Source organism: Diabrotica undecimpunctata, chromosome 2 (genome assembly GCF_040954645.1).
Source record: "Diabrotica undecimpunctata isolate CICGRU chromosome 2, icDiaUnde3, whole genome shotgun sequence".
NCBI classification, from domain to species: Eukaryota; Metazoa; Arthropoda; class Insecta; order Coleoptera; family Chrysomelidae; genus Diabrotica; species Diabrotica undecimpunctata.
In genome coordinates this window covers 19,500,653-19,516,502 of record NC_092804.1, presented here as the reverse complement: position 1 = coordinate 19,516,502, position 15,850 = coordinate 19,500,653, and the positions used below count along the sequence as shown (strand labels likewise).

The 15,850-nt window shown below is 34.1% G+C and overlaps 2 protein-coding genes across 2 annotated transcripts in view; one reads left to right on the top strand and one right to left on the bottom strand.

Moving 5' to 3' along the window:
* The window catches only part of oaf (BRICHOS-like domain-containing protein out at first), a 788,141-nt gene that overhangs the window by 694,463 nt on the left and 77,828 nt on the right, over positions 1-15,850 (bottom strand). The window lies entirely within an intron of this gene.
* Positions 2,740-13,257, top strand: LOC140433220 (juvenile hormone acid O-methyltransferase-like). Its single transcript, XM_072521260.1, has 3 exons — positions 2,740-3,153; positions 6,701-6,972; positions 13,046-13,257. The coding sequence occupies exons 1-3, from the start codon at positions 2,795-2,797 to the stop codon at positions 13,222-13,224; spliced, it is 810 nt and encodes a 269-aa protein (XP_072377361.1). The 5' UTR covers positions 2,740-2,794; the 3' UTR covers positions 13,225-13,257.

The window sequence follows — 15,850 nt, the reverse complement described above, 5'->3', positions numbered from 1 at the left end:
TATAGATCGCAGTTTGTGCCAAGCAGAACTGACCGACTTCATTCTAGATCTTGTCACGGGAGAAGATAGGGCTTTATGTATACAGCAATGGATTCTTCTCTAACACAGTCCTGCTCCAGCATTTGACAGTACTTTGAAGAATAAATAAAAATAAGCTAGGAATTTGCATTTGCAAACTTTGAAGTGTAAACAAAAAGAAGAGTTATTCGTAGATTTTTACGCAACAAAAGAAATGATAAACTACCTTTATTTATTGAAGATATTACTGCACAAATTTGAATAGTCCGTTGTAACATGTCTCTTAAAAGACACTATCTTCATTGTCACCTCAACTTTTAACTCTAGTTCTGAGTTGTGAATGACAAAAATGGAGAAAGATTTTATCAGGACATTTCAATATTCGAAAAAAGGTTCCACGAGCTTTGGATGAAGCTATGCTTGCAGATTACCGCTAGTTTGTGTGTAGAGATGTTTTGGAACTTACGTACAAGAGGCAATCTAAACGACCTTGATCAAACAAAGCCAATCATGATTCTCGTCAATTCTAGTAACGTCTAAAACATCATCATCATCACAATCTGTGACTAATGATAGCCCATGGGGGCCAGTTATGGTTTCTAGGCTCTAAAATTTTTCATGATTTGGAGGCTAGCCACACGGATAACTCCTCCAAAAGTCCAAGGTTTAAAATCTAAAATCGTTACTTCCTAATTTGTTTTCTTTGAGGAGATCAGTTTAGTGTCATGTAGATTTTACTTCCTTGACTATATTTGAACTTTTTTTCTTTTCTTTGCTTGTTTTTCCCATTCTCGTATTTCTAGTTTTTTTTTAATCCTGGTTAATAGCATCAATCCATATCTTCCTGGACCTACCTCTGGGTCTCTTCCCGTTTAATTCTTTCTACGTAGCCTAACCAACTCAGTCGTTTACTTCTTATTTTTTTTTTTCCCGTCTATTAAATATTCTATATATGTATACTAAAAATGTTAATGCGGGTTAATAATAAAATAAAGGTAAAAGATATCGGCATAGCTCGCAACAAAGAAAAAAAAATATAATAAAATATGTGTATAGGATGGAAGGCAACCGTATATACGTATTACTGACTATTGGTCGTCTTCAGTACGGTGCAGCAAAGTTAGAAAAGGAGCATGTTAACAAGGGAAAGGATCACTACAGGAGCAATGCGACCAATTTGTGGCAATAATGTTAGAAGACTCTGAGCTTAGCTTCCTCCGTGGACGGTGTTGGTTGTTGCTCTGGAAAACTCAGAGTATTCTAACATTATTGCCACAAATTGATCGCATTGCTCTTGTAGTAATCCTTTCACAAGTTCTTCTTCTTCTGGTTCCTATCCGTTTCGGATGTTGGAAATCATATTGGCAATCATGACCTTGCTCGCTGCTGCTCGAAACAGCTCCGTTGAGGTTTTCTTAAACCATGTTCTTAAATTCCGCAGCCATGATATTCTCCTTCTACCGGTCCTCGCTTAGCTTTAACTTTACCTTGCAATATAGACTGCAGCAGGGAGTAACGGTGCTGATTTCTCATAACGTGTCCCAGATATTGCAATTTTATGCGTTTGATCGTAAACACAATCTCTGGTTCCTTCTTCATTTTTTCTAGAACTTCCTTGTTCGTGATTCTTGCTGTCATTTCTTTCACAAGTTAATATGCTCCTTTTCTAACTTAGCTGTACCGTACTGAAGACGACCAGTAGTCAGAAATACGTATATACGGTTGCCTTCCATCTTATACACATATTTTATTATATATTTTTTCTTTGTTGCGAGATATGCCGATATCTTTTACCTCGTATACTACTTGATTTTCTAACGATATTTTTGTTTTGGCGGATGGTAAAATGGTTGAGATTTTTCTGTCGGGATTAAATATCGTTTCTATTTTGTTTCTGTTTATGCAGAAAATAGAACAGCGAGCAATAGAAACAGCCGAACACAAACCCAAACTTTGGCTTAGATACGTGGATGATACTTTTATAATCTGGACATATGGAGAAGAACAACTAAAGGTATTTTTAGAACACATCAATAATATACACTATATATTATATACCATTTTTTCTAGGTCTTTTAATGTCAATCTAATTTTGTCTAGATCATCTGTATAAGTTACGACTGTGCTAATATGTGTAAATATTGCACCTTCTTTATCTATACGAGTTTTCCTGATAACTTGTTCCTTCAGTGAATAAAAAGTGTTGTGAATAGCTCATCTCCTTGTGTTAGACCTTCGTTAATATTAAATACATTGTACAGTTGATTTTGGATTCTTACTTTTGCTTTGGTATTGGTTAGGCATAGTTTTACTAATCTGATTCTAAAACCTCTAAATCATTCTCTCATTAATTTAGAAACTTTTGAAACATAATCCTCATTACAGTTAATAAAATGCAATTTATGTATTTTTGGTCATACTTATTATATATAATAAAAACTAGAAATGGTAAAATAATTTCTCTATTATATTCATTTTGCTCAATCGAAAATTAATTGAGATTCTGCTCATAAAGTGAAGGAAACATTTAAAAAAGTTGTAGAGCAGTGTAATTTGCGTTTCGCCACATGATATATATATAACATTTATTAGTAGTATTTAAGTATATAAGTTAATAATAACTTAGAAGGTTTGTTTACATAAGTCTTAATAATAATCTACCTTAATTAATGCAAACAAATATTAGGATTTTGATTAAAAAACAAAAGATTTAGTAGTCCCCACAGATTATTAACGGTCAACGCATCGGTAAATTAGATATACATCTCATTCAAAAATGATTCCTGATTTATGGATAAAGGGGAATTCCATTACTCAAATACTAACGAAACAAAAGTTGGAGAAATACAGACATCTTCTAAAATGGAAAAAAAATGAAACCATTCTCGAGTTTGGTGCAGCAGATGGAAATACTTCTGCCAATTCAGTGCTACCAGCATTACCAAAGGATTACAAAGAATATGTTTTAACTGATATATCATCTGATATGGTAGAACATATGAAGAAAAATCTAAGTATACCCAGAAGTAAGATCATGCAGCATGATATTGCTACTGTAAGACTTCAAAACGAACTCAAAAACAAGTTTGACCATATTTTTGGTATATTTGTGATGCACATGGTGCCAAATCCCAGGTAAGAACGTTTCCTTTTATTGCGTTTTCAAAATTATTAAATGACGATTCTTGTTCTTCGTATGCCTCATCCTTTAAGGACATTGGCGATCAACACGGCCCATTCATTTTACTCTGTCTGCAGCAGTTCTGAAGAGTTCTATTACTGTTTTTACACTACACTGTTTTAAGTTTTCCAACCAGATTAACTTACTAACACAACCAAGTGTAACTAGCGCCATCTATAAGCAATAAAGCAATGCTAAATTGGAGTCTAAATTAGCAATCCTTGTGCCATAAAACGTAAAATTGTCAATTTTCAAATAGAAATTGTAAAAACATACAAAGTTATTGCGAAAATTAAAATCCGTGTTTCAACTTTCAACTGAACGCCCTGTATCTCGTAAACTAGCCATATTTGTAGAATCAATATATTTTGAGGTCTAGAATCTACAACTCAGAGATTCGATATTCTTAATGAATCACCCTGTATACAAATATCATAACCTGTTACACTATATAAATACAAAAACAGTTTATATATATATATATATATATATATATATATATATATATATATATATATATATATATATAAGTATATGAATTTTTTATCCTGCAATATCTTCTCTTTCTTCTTCTTCTTGTTGTGTAGAAATGACTGCCTGCTTTCCAATCTGCCACCAGTCGTTCCATCCCTTTCGTGGTTTTCCTACTGATCTTCTTCCTATTGGGGAATCGTTTCTTGCCGTCTTTACTACTCTCTTTGTTAGCGTTCGGCTTTTATGACCGTTCCATCCTATTCTTCTCTTCGTACTCAGCCCTTGGTGATATCTTGGTGTAATAAAATTGTAACATCAAATAAAGACTCATGTTTATAAATATAAAATTTATTATGCTTTTACACTGCTTCAAGAAATTAAAGCACCTCATAGCTTACCATATACCTTGAAAATATTAACTGAAATAAAATGCATTTTATTTCGGATTACTTTGCAATAACAAGCAAATACTGAGACCAGTATGGATGTATGGTTGCCAACTCTGGGGCTGTGCTAATAAAAGTAATATCCAGATCATCCAGAGATTCCAGAATAAAGTACTAAGGAACATCGTTGAGGCTCCTTGGTACATCAGAAATGTCGACCTCCAAAGGACCTTGAGATGAAAGAATAAAATTATCAAGAAGACGGCAAGTAGTCACGAACAACGGCTCCATAAACACGTTATCATCGAGGCCATCCAGCTCCTCGATAATACTGGGATAGAAAGAAGACTCAAACGAACAAAACCATTTGAGTTAGTGTAAAGTGTAATTAGTGTAAAAGCAAAGCATAGTGCTGTGTTGTGAATTTGCATGTTAGGTATTAGTGCATAGTTGTTAGATAAAATAAGAGGACACCATAGGGTAAGCTCTTAGAATGCATCCATTAGTAAATTAAGACAGATAAAAATTGATAAATGGTCAGCTTTGACCAGATTCCAATAGTATAAACACAGTAGGTGTTTCATAAAAAAAAAACTTTGCAATAAGATGTATTTCCACCTCTGCAGCGAATGACAGCTTGGCATCGGCGATTCATACTTGAAATAAATGGTCTTCAAGTATTCTCATCCAGTTCATTCCAAATTTGGATAAGAAGTTGTTCCAGTTCCTGCAGAGTGTTTGGTTGATAAAGATAATTCCGCAGATATCTACCAAGCAAGTCCCAAATATTCTCTCTATGATTGGGGTCGGCACCATTTGCTGGACATCCCATAACGTCAATTCCAACTTCTTCTAGATAATTTTGCGCTATATTTGCAATGTGCAGTCGTGCATTATCGTGCATTAGAACAACACAACAACAAGAATATCAAGGACAAATAGCACAACATAGTCTTAAAGAACGTCAACGATATATCGGTGGGAGTTGATGGTAGCGTTATTCAATACCGCAAAGTCTGTAAGACCCGTTAAAGAAACGCCACCCCAGACCATAACCAACCCTCCACCGAATAACGTCGTTCCTCGCATGTTACATGCATATGCATAGCGTTCCTAATGAAATCGGTACACGCAAATACGCCTATCACAATTATAAAGAAAGTATGTACTCTCATCTATAAACAGCGCTGTATTTCAATCAGGCTTCAACCAATAGACATGATTTGTGTAATTTCTAAACGCGCTCTGCGATGATCTACGGTTAAGACTGGCACTCTGGCAAGTAATACGATTTACCAAATTACCTTCCTTGAGGCCTTGGCGAACAATTTCACAGCTGATTCGAACATTATTAATATCTTCAAGTTGGGATTGTAAGCTTCTAGTAACAAATCGTTGTCTTAGGAGCGAAATCGTAACAAACGGTCTTGAACAGGCGTTGTTACACGATATGTTCTAGAGTGACTACCGGTCTCTCTGTACCGTTTATCATTCGTGAGGCCGATGTATGTCAAATTTCTCGATTCGACTTGCAATTTTATTAAAAGAAGAGCAAAATGTTAGCAACAAACAGCAATAGTTCACACAACGACTTAGAAATGATACTAACCTCTCACCGATATTAACAAATTTACAGCACCTTTGTTTTGTGTTCTTTGGAACTGGTTGAAACAAAAATCAAAACAAGTAACCAGATAAAAACATTCCAAATACAAAAATTAACACAATTAAATGTAAATCGCCATGAACCGCCTTTTTGTTTTTGTAGATGGTGCGATAATCTCTTGGAGCAGTGTAAAACTGTTTATATGTGATTGGTGTATAATCTATCTGGTTGTTGTATAGGCTTGATGGTGTATGTGTTGAAAGATGGCGAGAATAAGGTTTGTATAAGCAAAATTCAATGAGATGTTCTACCACGTGGATTTCTTTCGCCAGTCCATTTTTGCTGAGAATATTACGCATCTGTTCATCATTTTCAGTATTTTTTATCTTATTTATTTATTATTAAAGTCTTCAATATCCATAAAAATATACTTATCTGGTATCCTGGAGATGACCCATTATTTGTTCATATTTCACCTCAAGCTCGTCCACTTAGTGGTTTGTAGTTGAAATGTATACTTAAAATAGAAATTACCGATATTATATAACACGATCGTTGATGGACTCCTAGCTGTGTACCTACTTCGTGTATCATCCCCTTTAATTCAGTAAAAGTATTCAGCTTGTATTTTTCGTGAGTTCCACTATCAGCAGCTAAATTTACGGAAATTTTTAAAACAAATATTAATTTGTTTCTTGGGTAAACAAAATATTTAAACCCCACTGTGTTGTATATATTGCCAATCATATGATTATCTCTGTGAAGCATATTATTCTGATATCATTGTTTCTCTTAGTCAAAGGATACTATTATTGATGGTATACATACAAAAATTAAGTGATTAAAACCAAAGTAAAGTTTAGCAAAATCACTCAATTATTACACCTATAAATACTCGGAAAAAGATTAAAGGTACCATACCTCAGTTATTTTTTTAGTTTTATTTGTATTTATCAAAGGTTATAGTAAAATGAATTTGACATATTGCGACGTATTTTCATTGTAGATTGAATCTAAATTATATTTTTATTTTAGGCAAAGTTTCACTAATATCAAGGAAATGCTTAAGCCTGGCGGTCAAGCATTTGTATCGTTCTTGGAACACTCACCGCCGGATAACGCTTACCACCGTTTGCTGAAGTATCCGAAATGGTCAAGGTACGGACACATGCTGTCTGCTCATTATTATAGCGATAATATTGAAGAATCGTATAAAAAAGATATTGATGCAGCTGGGTTTGAATCCTATTCATTTTATGTCGAAAAGGACTACCCGGTTTGGTATCAAAACGAGGAGGATAAAAAGAGTAAGTATGCGTTTAACACGTACTTTCTATGGTTGTGTCAACTTTAAATCATTTCGTTGTTATTTCAATTAAAAAAGAATTGAGCAATCATGTATTAGTGAAGTATATCGGTGGGCGGGGCCACCGAAAGAATCCATTTCGTAGGTTTCTGTGAAAGTAAAATTAATTTTAGAATCGCTTTAGACTTAATACACAGCAATTAAGGACTTAATAATATACAGGAAAATATACCCTGTTAAGATTAAAATGGACAAAAATAACGTCTTTTTATAAAAAAAAGAAGCTAAATTCTACTGAGAATGTCAGTTTTGGGACCACAAAAAAGATGCAAAAAAGTTTACCACTTTTACTCCCGGCTCCAAATTGTTCAAACTTAATTGCTATTGAAAGCATTTTCGGTACAGCTTACCCCTTCCAAGGTTTTTGCTTTCCAAAACATGCCATGTGGCAGTAGTGAGAAAACTACTGGTTCGTGTCACGTCTGCTATAAGGAGTCGGTAAAAGGACGCATAAAGACACGAAGGAGTTGTGCAGTGTGTGAAAAACCAGTCTTCGAACATTATACATTATACGAAAATTTGAACCCCCCAGAAACTCGAAACCAAGAGTTTCTTCAAAATTTAAGAAAGAAAATACGTCAATTTTCATTGGGAGGAGAACGAATTTTCATAGGTTTCATACCCTCAAAGGTAACCCCCTACTACCCGGAACCAACCCTCAGTTTTTTATTTATAGCAAGTGTGGTCAAGTGGCACATCATTTGAAAGTTAATTTTTTTCTCTACACGACACTCTATTTTTTTTTTAATTTACATAATAACTTTGAAGATAATTTTGGATTTAACTAATTTATTGGTTGAGTATCAGTACTAACAAGAAATACATAAAATTTCACCAAATTAACCCATTAAATGTTCTTAATGACCTCCAATACAAGACTTGAATCAACCTGGCATGATATCAACATGCCACTGTGCTAAAGATCATTTTTTTTCTTTTTGTTTCCCTTGAGGAACAAGTTCTGTCCTTCGGGAAATAGGTTCACTTTGTATAATTCTTTGAAGGACCACCGAGAAAACTGGGACAAATGAAAGTTTCGAAAAGAACGTTTTAACAAGTCTATTTAAACAATTACAACAACGTATTTTGGACGCCGATAACTTGTTTACTCGTCCACTCACCCCCTTAAATCTCTACGCTCGTAAATCGTTTCTTAAAATTCAGAAATCGCCCCCCTGACCCTCGACGTATATAGAGGATATGTTTACATTTAAAATACCTTCGACTTTTCTTTCATTGATACCTGAGAAGGGTATTTTTCAACTTTCGTTAATGTTGGGAATTTTCGAATGACTCAAACCGATAATTTGGAAATCATTAATCCCTTTCACGTTATTTATTGCAATAAGAAATAGGGAGACACTTAAATCAGATCCTGGGATTGGATCCTTTTGTATTGGATAAAGTACCGTTAACTCGTACATTAAAAGTTCGACGAGCTAGAAATTTTTTTATGAATTGTGCTATATTACCAGTTATTCCCCATCAACTAAGTGTTGATGGGGATGAACCTTAAAAACTGTATCGTATGCTGCAGTTATGTCAAAAAATACTGAAATACTGAGATACATTATCATCTCAAAGATTATCCAGTGTTGAACGAATTCTCCGGAATCCTCTTGGTTACAGGGCAAGTAATTTATTAATTTCTAAAAACCACATTAATCTGCTGGATATAGATATAGGTCTATATACATGATACTTCAATTCTAAATAATAAAAAAATATATTTAACAGCAATACTCACAGTTTCTGGCTTAGAAGAGCTTATGAATATAATGGAACATACTTTCAATAAGAATAAATAAATTATATAAGATTTTTATCATACTACAATATAAACTAAATATTAGGTGAATCAAATCCAGGACTCGAATCTAATAAAAAAATCTCATAAAAGTTAATATTGTTTTATATACATTTTATTACTGTCTTGTATTTTCATACTGTAAAAATTTTTTATCAAATCCCCAACGTAATAACATAAACCAGTGACGAAGAATTTCAAAATTATTTGAAATTTTCTGGTTTCAAATATTACCATTCCATCCATCCTATGGCTCTACAGCTTATCTCGGCTCGAGTCCTGGCCTACATCAGCAAACCTCTCCATTCGTTACAGTCTGTAGCCATGTGTGTGTCTTCCAATAGTTCTCTTTTATTGGAAGCCTGTTTTTTTCCATCCTAAATACATGGTCTGCCCATTAAATAGTCGGACATACTGTTAAAGGTAGTTCTTTATATATATAAATATATATATATATATATATATATATATATATATATAGATTCGGCAAATTTTCAACTACCGAATACGTTATTCAGTATGTGGAACAAAGATAACACTTAATTGTTTGAATAGAAGTGAGAGGCAGTCACCATCTCGATGGAGTAGGTATGACTTTTAAACAGTGTTGCTATTATTTCTGTTACATCTTTTCTTCTAAAATTTTAGTCCGATACATGAGTCTAAAATAATATTTAAATCCACTACAGTTCATTGTAGAATAAAAATTAATATTGTCGCAAAAAAATTCAAATAAAGTAGCCACGTAATTGTTATTTTCTAATCGATTTTATCAATTACTTTATTAGTTAACAAAGAACAGTGATTTAAGTAATTTATGTGTGGCAACAAAGCATTGTTCCCCTGAAGAGTTTAAAATTTTAAGCAACGCCTGCCCAACGATGACCGATGACCGACAGTAATTATCGGACATTGATGGGGTGCAGTTCTTTGCATAAAATTATTTCGTCGCCAACTTTCCGTTGGTAAATCTTTAAGAAAAACTCAAACACTTATAGGTATTCGAGTTTTAAATGTAATTTTTGTAGATTTTTAGCTGTGGTAGCTAGGAAATAAAGCAATAATTAACTTAACAAACATTAACTAAATATAAATATTATTTTTATAAGAAAAAAACCAATCAAAAAAATTATTCTAAATAATTAAAATTAAAGGCATTTTTAAAAAATCTCTAACCAATTAAATGTTCAAACAAACCACCATTTTAAGCTAAACAAAATCCGAATCTATCAATTAAAGCAAGTCTCATTGCATTTAGCTGATTTGGTTGTACAAAATCAAATCGATTTAGAATCTATGAATTGTTTAACACAAAAGAAAATCACAGACTTTTTTTAGTAGACTATACCTTTAATTATTGCTTTAACTTTTTGTAACGAATATAATAAATGAATGTAGTGTATGTAGTAATGTAGTGTATAATAAATGCCTATATTTTAATGAACTTCTGACCTATATTAATCCATCACAACATAGACCCTTGATAACTTAAAACCTCTATAACTTAAAATATTTGGTTTTTCCCTTGGAATTTAATTTATCGAGGTTCTACTGTATACGCTTGGCATGTTAATTATTTGTTTTCAACCTTTTACCACGACAGCTAAAAATCAAAGAAATAGACCTTACCTTATTGACCTTAAACCTGCTGTACAGATAAGGACCGCCTATTCTTTTGAGGGGAAGTCGTAGAGAGGGCAAATGGTTTATACTATTTGTCTGTCTACTGAAGTGCGTTATTTATTTAGCTCACGCTGTTTTCGCATCTCAATTTCTCAATTCAGTATTCTTTGTTAATTAATGAAGTAATGATATAATCGTTTAAAAAATAATACTTACATGATTACTTCATGTAAGGTTCGTTGGGGCAATATTAGTTTTCATTCTGCAATGAACTGTAGTGGATTTAAACATTATGTTACACTCATGTATCCGACTAATGTTTTAGAAGGAGTTATGTTACAGAAATTTCGCAACACTGTTTAAAAATCGCTACTCCAAGTGCGTGGATTGTGTCTCACTCGTATTCAAACAATTAAGTGTTATCTTTGTTCCACATACTGATTAACGTATACGGTAGTTGAAAATTTGCCGAATCGGTATATATATATATATATATATATATATATATATATATATATATATATATATATATATATATATATATATATAGTTATGATTCTAAAATAAATCAAGAATAAAAGAAATTTTTGTATGCAAAATACCATGAGATCATAAATATTCAAGACCCTGTATAGGTTAAAAATTATTTGAAAATATAATGATTTTATGATTGGGAAGTGTTTTCGAAGAACACTGGACTTCAATAGTGAAACATTTTTAAGAACAATTTTTATAGGAAAAACACTTCGGGGTTATTTAGAAAGTGGGTAAAACACGCTTGATTTCTTCAAATTTAAAAATAGGAAATTTTGAAGATAGCTAGAAAGAATTATTGTGTATGATTGGCTAGGAAGAACGAGGATCGGAGAATAGGTCAGTCGATTTGAAAATTGAACAGCAGAATAGTGATAGCAGAATAGTTGAAGGCGAATCGAGACCAGGTCGAGAATCCCAAACTCCTTGTGTCCGAAGAGACTCCTAACTCTAAAGTTAAGAAAGAAAATGTATATAAAGTTTGTACGAGATAACCAGTCGAAGCGGGAAATCCATTTGGCTGAAAGAGTGCCATTATTATTATTATTTTGAAACGAGTAGGTTAATTTTGGATAAATTAACCAAAACCTTACTGTGGATGACAGAAGACAGGAAAGGGAAAGGTCAATTGAAAGATGGCAAGAAGAATGGGACAATACAGAAGATGTGGTACAGTGGACGAAAATGCTGATCCCGAACATAAGAGATTGAGTGGACTGACGCAGGTACTCACAGGACACGGGTGTTTTAAGGCCTACCTCTCTAGGTTCGGAAAGGCTGACACAGATGAATGCCTAGGACACTCGGACACTGTGTCACATACAATGTTAGATTGCAGCAGATGGATAGTGGAAAGGAACAGAAAGGAGAGAGAGACAGGTGTGAATTTTGTTACAGTGAGAGGAATGATTGAGAGAATTATTGAAAATAAATCAGATTGGACTAACATACACCACTATATCCGTGCAGTGATCAAAAAAAAAGAAGAGGGAGAAAGACAGCTGCACCAATGGCAAAAGTAAGAGTTAAAGATGCTGAAAGTTGAAGCTAGAAAAGTGGGTCAGACTGTATGAGTTAGAATGCGTGAGTCAGACTGTGAGAAAAGGAGGAAATGACCGTCTGGGAATGTGCGTCTTCTACGCGCTACCTGGAACGAGACAGGGAGCCTCCTTGCTGATGAATGAAGTATGAATAAATGAAGAATGAGTGAATGAAGGTACTGCTTCGGAAGTGATGCCGGCCTTACAGCGGCCATTCCACTTCCGGATCGCTGGATGACAGAGGAGGGTCTGGTTTAGCAGGTAGGCGTTCGGTGTAGACTTGTAGACGAGAGGGCATTTTAAAATACCTCGGGAATTATCGCCGGGAGTGCGAAGAACGAGTCCTGCACTAGGGTCAGTCAGGAGGCGTCCTGAACTAAGATGTAATTTGAAGATTCCAGACCCCCCTCTATAAAGACGAAAAAAAAGGTTAATTTTGGAGAGAATCTAAACGAGTGCTATTTTGTGTAACAGTTTTGGAAGGAGGAAGCAGAGCCTCACGTGTTTGGAGAATTGGACAGTTTTGCGGGAACACAATGCGGAGACTAAATCAGTGTCCGTCTTGACACATCGCAGAGAGTAAATCAAAAAGGTCAGTCAAATAAATTGTGAAATAATGATAAGATTTTATAATAAATTTTGTGAAAGTTAAAGTTGTCGAAGTTTTGTTGTTGTATATAATGAATTTCCATCAAGTGACGGTTGAATCCATAACTTAACTAAGTTTTTAGTAATATAGAAGATAAAATGTTGTGGATTTTATTTAGGTACGATGTTTGAAAGATTGCTGGCCGGAATATAGTCCGATTTCCTGTCGACGGGTGACGAGTATACCATTCGCCAATAATATTAACATTGCAATATTACACTTTATTACCTAAGTTTTTATTTACTAGGCGCATTTACTTCAGTCAATGACGGTACTGGTCGACCAGTGACGAGATTACCACTGGCTAATAATATCAAACATTGGAATATTACAATTTATTACCTCAGTTTTTATTTTCTAGGCGCATTTACCTCAGTCAATGACGTGCTGCCGAGGATACCTGAAGAACTGAGGGATGAATACTTGGAGGATTACCATAAAGAAGTCGATAAAGATATTAAGATTATGGAAAAATATGGAGAACAAGTACCATATTTAAATATGAAATTATTTGTTGCTATAATGAACAAACAGGAATAAATATTTTAATATATTAAAACTATTTTTTCTGAATTATGTACTTTTTTATAACAAATTACACAGTGTGGTGAAGTGTGAAAGGTGGCTTCTAAAATGCAACGAGAAATTATGTAGGACTGAAAGCAGATGCAACATACAAATCTAATTTAGCATTGGCCGGCAAGCGAGTTAGTATTTTTGAAGTACGAATTAGGGGTGTTCCCAGATCAAATAATCAATTCGAGGAAAATCCCTCGATCTAAGTGGCCAATTAATTCGACAGTTTTATCATATAATTCTTAAACTATTAAAACATATAATTTTTTACTAAATCTCTAAATCTAAAAAAATTGCTCTAATGAAAATAAAATTAACAAACGAATTGGACAAGCTAGTATCCTGGGAGGTATACTAGCAGTTAATATGTAACTACTGCTTTGAAAGGAATGATAGTTAGTAGGCAATTGAAAAGAAGATGAAGAAAGTATAGAATAGAATAGAATAGAATAGAATATGTGACCTCGTGAATCCCAGTGACTGCGATCACCTTTCCGACCGATAGGACAGTCTTCGCCTTCTTCGGAGTAAGTTCGAATTACGCTTAAACAGCGGAAACAGATTCTCACACATAAAATTTCATATAGGATATAACCCACGTCTTTTAAGATACCTACTGTCTCACCTATGTTTTTGACTTTTAGAAATACTATATATTAATTTGTATCCATCTCCAAGATCTCTCGACTTATTATCCTTCTATCGAGTATCCTGCACACAAAGGTCACTAATCCTTCTCCTCTGCGGGAAATCTTTTTTTACCTGGCATACTTCCGACATGACGTTGAGATTTGCAGTTGTCAGATATATTACAAACCTTATAATAATTTTCAAGGAGTAAATCTCACACGAAAGAAAAACCATTGGGGAAGGCAACAGGAAACCACCCCAATTAACTTTCCTTAGTATAATCACAATGGATCAAGTCAATATAGAAACGGCCCTTAGTCACAGGTACCCCTTAAGTGGGGAGAGGGTTCTAAGAATCCCCCGGTTGCCACAAATATTTAGATTTAAGCATGATAAGAAGATTGGTACATGGAATGTACGAAGTTTATTCCAGGCCGGAAAAGTGAATAACGTAATTAAAAAAATCCGAAGACTCAACATTGACATACTTGAATGCAGTGAAGTTAGATTGCCCAATTTAGGCCAGTGCCAAATAGAAAACCACACAATATACTACTGTGGAGATACTACAACAAGAAACCAAAACGGAGTGACTATAATAGTAAATAAAGAAGTTAACAAATGTGTACTTAGTTTTATAGGAATATCAGATAGAGTTGCAGTACTCAAAATTATTGCTAAACCTGTTAACGTAAACATTATTCAAGCATATGCTCCAACTTCGGAAAGCTCAGAGCAGGAAATAGAGATATTCTATGAACAATTGAAAGAATCCCTAAAACATACCAAAAAACAAGAAGTGAATATCCTGCTAGGAAATTTCAACGCCAAAGTAGGCAAAGGAGTTGTTGGCAATACTGTGGGACACTTTGGACTAGGAACGCGAAATGATACAGGAGACCGCCTTGTACAATTCTGTCAGGAACCGGATAGTGCAATAATGAACACCGTTTTCCAATTACCACCTCGAACACTCTACACCTGGAAATCTCCAGCTGACTGTCAAAAAAAAAATGATTAGAAACCAGATTGACTACATTATCATCAACAAACGATTTCAGAATTCCCTAAAATCCGCAAAAACATATCCGGGAGCAGATGTTCCCTCAGATCATAAACTTTTACTAGGACGTTTTAAACTCCACATGAAAAAAGTCCATAAAAGAAAAGCACAAAAACGTCCAGACATCCAGAAGTTAAAAGATAATACCACAAGAGAAGAAGTCAAAGAGGAGATCAACAATAAAATAAACGGCATGGTAATCTCAGATATATATCAAGAAAACATAAGTGTTGATAGTTGGAATAAAATCAAAAATATCTGTAATTCAGTGGTAGATAATAAACTTAAACCAGAAAACAATATAAAGAAACAGCCATGGATGAGACAAGAAATATTAGAGCTAATGGAAGAATGAAGAAAACACAGAAATAAGAAAAAGAAAAGGTACAAAGAAATAAACAAAATTATTAAGTAAAAGATTAAACAAGTAAAAGAATCATGGCTACAAGATAGAATCCCTAGAACAGAACCATGACACTTTTAACCTACATAAAAAGATCAAAAACTTAACAGGAGGAAACGGATCACGAAGTCATAACTTAATACTAGACGAGCACAACAATCTGCTCTACGAAAATGAGAGAATACTTGAGAGATGGAGGCAATACATGGAAGAAATTATTCAAGGAAGAGCAAGAGACAGAAGTCAGTGTTTCTGGATGTTCAGGACCAGAAATAACGCTCAGTTAAATAACATATGCAATAAAAAGACTAAAAACCAACAAAGTACCTGGACCTGATAACATACAAGCTGGAATATTGTAACTGTCTGAAAACAACGAATTCAAACTCCTAACGAGTCTAGTGAACAAAATCTATGAAACTGCAGAACTTCCTACAGATTGGCTAGTTTCCACGTTCAACCCTCTCCCCAAAAAGGCAAATGCCACCAGATGC